General features: G+C 49.7%; 1 protein-coding gene across 1 annotated transcript in view; it reads left to right on the top strand.

The window, feature by feature from the left end:
- Window positions 1–482, top strand: part of MPP2 (membrane protein, palmitoylated 2) — a 50,754-nt gene extending 50,272 nt beyond the window's left edge. Inside the window, exon 10 of the mRNA XM_015413076.1 lies at window positions 306–482. Coding sequence (XP_015268562.1) covers window positions 306–482 — 177 coding nt within the window. The remainder of the gene's footprint in view (window positions 1–305) is intronic.
- Window positions 483–5,410: the final 4,928 nt, after the last annotated feature.

The raw sequence follows: 5,410 nt of genomic DNA, 5'->3' as shown, positions 1-5,410 counted from the left end.
CAATCCGTCGGCGGCGGGGAATGGGCCCTGGCCCCCGGGGGAACTTGGCAAGCCTAGTGAGGTGGAAGAAAGTCAGAACTGGCTATTTTCTTTGGGGAAGCAGAAAATGGGCCCCTCATTAGGTGCCACATTGAGAACTCTTCCTTACCCTCATAGAGGCCAGGATGGTAGTGTGAAGAGGGTGGAGATCACTCACAAGTGCTGTTATTTATGTCCCACGTCTGTGCTCCCCAGACGTATGTGAGGAATCCTAGGTTGAACAGTGACGGAAATGCTCTTACTTGTCCTTTTGGCCATTCCTCCAGGAGGCTGACCTGAAGCGGACGGTGGATGAGAGCTGCCGGATTCAGCGGGGCTATGGGCATTACTTCGACCTCTCCTTGGTCAACGACAACATGGAGCGGACATTCCAGCAGCTGCAGCAGGCCTTGGAGAAGCTGCACAGCGAACCGCAGTGGGTTCCCGTCAGCTGGGTGTACTAGAGGGGAGTTCCTGCTTCCTTCCCTCAGCCCCCCAGCCTTGGGAGGCCTTGGCTTTCCCCATCTCCCCACTGGGCCAAGGAACCCGGACTTCTCCCCTGATCCCCAGCAAGTCTCCTACGTGGCAACCTGTTCCTCTTTCAACACGGGCTCCTAGAGGTCCAGCCAATCCCACTGGAGCAGAGTTGGCTTTATTAGATTTTTCTTTCTTTTTCAAGGACGGTGCTTCCTGAGTCCATTCCAGAAAACCTCCAGCTCACCAAGAACTGTTTTCTACGACTGCCACAGATAGGCGGATGTTCTCTGTTTACTCCCCCAACACAAACACAGGAAGTCCTTTCATGGCGAATCGAGCAAGCAGGGCTACCCAATACCCACAATGCCTTGCAACATCTCGTTGGGATGATTTTGGTTCTTGACTGGTCCAAAGTCAGATGGGGTGGGAAAGACAGCATCTCTCTGGCCACAGCTAACTCACTGCCAAAAAAAACCCCTCTGCTTTATCGATGGACTCGCTCTGGAGGTTGCCAAAAGAACTGCTGGGCAGTGTTTATTTTCCCACTAAAAAAATTGAAAGGAAAAAAAAAAGCCTTGCCTCCACGTAGGCTCGGTCCTTGCAATACCACTGCAACATCTTTTTTTGTTTTGTACTGGAAACTAGGGGCGCATCCTTACAAAGCATGTGCGCCCTTGAGAATGGAAATAGGACAGGATGACCTTCTGGTAGGAGCTTTGGTCTGGACTCTAAAGCCAATGGCTATGATCCTCGGTCACCCATGCACTTTGACAGCAAATAGCTCCCTTAGCCTCGTTTTTTCCGTCACTATAATGGGTCTAATTTTTAAATAATTTATTTACTCCGTATTTTGCAAAGGTGAATCCTTTGTAGTAGAGGAAGCTGTTTGTCATTTAGGACTGGAAGTCACATATGGGCAGGTCTGCGGTTTGGGTAAGGTGCTGCCAGGTTCCAGGCTGGGAAGGCTGGCAGGGAAAGAAACCGCAATGAGTTTAATTCTCCCATCCAGTCCCTTGCTAATATCCCCTGCCTAGTACTGGAAGGGGCTGACCTTTGTTTATGTGATCTCCACACCCCTGTTTCCTCGTTACCTATCTGATATCCTCCCTACTGGATCACATGGCCTCAAAATTAGGGTTGCCAACCTCCAGGTGGGACCAGGCGAAAGAGATCAGTCCCCCTGGAGAAAAGGCTGCTTTGGAGGATGGAGTCTACAGTATTATACCCCACTGAAGTCCATCCCCTCCCCTCCCTTCCCAAGCCCAGCCCTCCCCAGATTCCACTCCCAAATCTCCAGGAATTCCCCACTACAGAGTTGGCAACCCTATTCCAGATGCATTCCATTGGGTTGATGGAGGGGGGGCGTGGCCTATAGTCTCTTTCAATTTTGGCGTTCCTTGCAGCGGTTCCAGATTCCAGAGTTCTGCCTTCGCCTGCCAGGACCAAGGATCACTACCTCACATACTATGGCAGCTCTTAATGGCAGCAGATGCCGCCACTGCAGGGCGAGGGCAGATCCCTGGACTCAGGTTTTCACTGCAGGATAAAGAAAGGAGGGGGTCCCCTTGGAAGGGTTCCCCACAAATCTGTTTCCCATTCATTTTAAAGGTAAAGGTTCCCTTGCTCGAAAGCCAGTCGAGTCCGACTCTAGGGTTGCGGTGCTCATCTCCGTTTCAAAGCCGAAGAGCCAGCGCTGTCCGAAGACATTTTCCGTGGTCATGTGGCCGGCATGATTAAAGACCAAGGCGCACGGAACGCTGTTACCTTCCCACCGAACTGGTACCTATTTATCTACTTGCAATTTCTTGCTTTCGAACTGCTAGGTTGGCAGGAGCTGGGACTAGAGACGGGAGCTCACTCCGTCATGTGGCACACTCTGGTCTCGAACTGCTGAACTCCTGACCTTCCACAGCCTGCAGTTCAGCGTCTTAACCACTTAAAAAGCCCAGTCCTGTTGTTGTTAGATGCTCATCAGCATGATGGTGGCTTTGGGGGAAAGCGTTGGGTTTGGGATGTTTCAGGTACCAGACAGCGTAATACAAGACAAAGCCCCCAGTGATCATTTTTAGATCTGTCCCCCGCCCCTCCCAGTTTCTTGGAACCCAAGCGTTCCTTGCTGCAGAGATCTGAATAGCAATAACGCCATCTGCTGGTAGGCACACAGGCAAGCACATGGCACCCTGTTCCAATAACTCTAAAATGCACTTTGTACAAAACCGGGAGTGTGGGGGGGGGGGGCTAATGGTTCAGTGAGCTGTGAGTGGTCACTACTGGGAAAGGTCCCCCTCCCCCACAGAAAGCTTTTGTGTTTTCCTGGGATTCTTGGGGGGGGGGGAGCACTTCAGGCTCCTGCCGACTAGAAGGAGCATCCCACTGCTGCAATTCAGGGATATGTCATTGAACCCAACACCACCCTGCCTCAGAAGTTATTACTGTCCTAGGCTCACCCACTAGGATTGCCAACCTCCAGGTGGGGCCTGGAGGTCTCCCAGAATCACAGCCTGAACTCCAGATGACTGTCTTCTGGCAACTACCGCCGGGGTTCTCAGAGTCAGATAGCACAATCCAAAGGCAAAGTCAGAAGGCAGTCCAAGGGCAAGTTGTGTATTCCAGAGGCAGAGGGTCCCACATTCAATCTCCAGTATCTCCAGTTAAAAGATCCGGCAGTAGGGGATGTGAAAGGCCTCTGCCTGAGACCCCGGAGAGCTGCTGCCAGTCTGAGTAGACAATACCGACTTTGATGGACCAAGGGTCTGGTTCAGTGTAAGGCAGGTCCGTGTGTTCGTGTGAATTATTGGTTTCTCCTGGCATTCCCTCGACAGAGGAGGCCTTGGGCTGCCAAAGGGGCACTCCTGCACCCAGGTCAGACCTCAGCCCTTGCCATTCACTTTCTGTGCTCCTGGGGTCCTTCAGGAAACTCTAGTGGGGCTGGTGGTGGGCGGATCCATGCTGGGATATCCTGGCTTGAGGGCTCCGTTGGATCAGGGGGTGTCCCAGCATTGGCTCAGGGTTCCTTCAGGGAGGCCCTGAGAAACTGACCTCACAGGACGGATCTGCCAGGGTGGGGCTCGGGGACTGGTTGTCTTCCTCCTCCCATAAGGACTCATCCTCCCATGCAGTCTGTGACAGACAGAGATTGGCTCCCCTGGAGGAAATGGCTGGTATTTAAGGTGGACTCTATGGCATTATACCCCACTGGGCTCTACCCCCAAACTTTCCAAGGATTTTCCAACCCAGAACTGGTAACCCTAAACTGGGATGAGGAGGAAATCTTTTTATTTTCTGAAATGTGGCTTGGCTGTTGCATGATAGGCCATGAGATCCCTTGAAGAGAGTCCACATCCTGTAATGTTGTTGTTTGCAAGGGGAAAGGGGGGGCGGGTGGTGGTCCACAGGGTGTGCACTCGTTCCCTTCCCTTGTCTTTTCCAAAGCTGAATTGCTTCATTGAATTATTTTTTGGGATCCTCAAATCTTGCATGTTATCAGGATTTTGGTTATCATTGTATTTCAGGGCTGCTGGCATTGGGGTTCCCCTGTTTTTAGGGGCCTGGATCTGCCGGTGGCCACTTGGCTGGTGGGGGAAACCCCACCCCTGAACAGGGACATCACTGTGCAACATCCCCAATGCAATGATGTCACCCAGAAGTGATGTCATAGTGTTGGCGACCTTGGGGGGATGATGCTCTAGGTTTGGGGCAAACTCTATGGTTTTGAAGGCAAAAAACCCATAGAGTTTTACCCAAAACCTAGAGCGTCACCCCCCAATGGTGGTGATGTGATAGCGTCACTTCTGTGTTATGTCATTGCACCATGCACTTTGCACACACGGCAGAACATCCCAGACAGGATCCGGGAACCCCCCAGCCAGGTAGAACCCAGCACGACAACCCTAGATGAGATTTTGAAACAAGGTCTTTGATTTTATTTTTTATTATTATTATTATTTTGCCCATTGCAGTATGCCTTGGGGTAGCAGATGATGCCCCGAGCTGAATACGGGATGGGGCGGGATATAAATCCCAAAAATAAATAATAAAAAATAAAATAAATTTTGCTGGGATGTCCTTTTTTCAAGCAATGCAGAAATTCATGTGACACGTGGAATCCAAGGACAGGTCCCTAGCTTCATTGCCCTCCCCACTGTCTCTTGGCTCTGATCTTATTCCCCTCGATTTCTACCACAAACAGAGGCACTCATGCAAGGGATTATTTCCAGTGGCACATGTGGAAATACTCGATAGATGGATGACTATAGGGTCCCTGTACCTTCCCTAGTGGCATAGAAGAGAGGATCTGGACAAGTGATGTTTCCCCGTTCCCTATACCACTCACATTAAAGAACTGTACGTGCCACAGTTCCCTCTTCGGCATTGCTCTTAAAGGCACAGGGATCCCTCTTCATGTGTATCTGTTTACATGGTAGCGTGAAAGGAACTTACAGGAAAATAGTACAAGATTTGGCATGAATTCAGATCTGATGAGCAGAAATTCCTTATTCGTATGTGTCATCGTAGCAAAATCTTTCTCTTTAAACAGAAAGAAAATGATTTGATCTCGGTCCCTTTACCCTCTCCTCCTCAGTCTTTTCAATAACCTCTTGCCTTTCTGTCCCTTGACTCTCTTGTGATCAGTGGCTTCCAAATCCCTTTCAAGCCCCCTTTCTATCCCACAAAATTGTGTGTGCATGAATTTTGACTTTGTACAGATAGCTAACCTAGAAGACAGATTTATGTACCTTTCATTTTTTTCTTTAAAAAAGAGTATGCTGTATATTTAAAGAAGAAACAAAGGATCTATGTAGATGGCTATTGATTTTAGACATTAAAAATATTATGAGCTGTAGCATCCCTTTGGAAAGGTCCAGAAGAAAAATAGGTAGACATTGTAGTAAAACCAACAAAGTTGAAACTGGGG

This window comes from Gekko japonicus, unplaced genomic scaffold (assembly GCF_001447785.1).
Source record: "Gekko japonicus isolate JY-2015 unplaced genomic scaffold, Gekko_japonicus_V1.1 scaffold3052, whole genome shotgun sequence".
Classification (NCBI taxonomy): domain Eukaryota; kingdom Metazoa; phylum Chordata; class Lepidosauria; order Squamata; family Gekkonidae; genus Gekko; species Gekko japonicus.
This window is presented reverse-complemented; position numbering and strand designations above follow the sequence as displayed.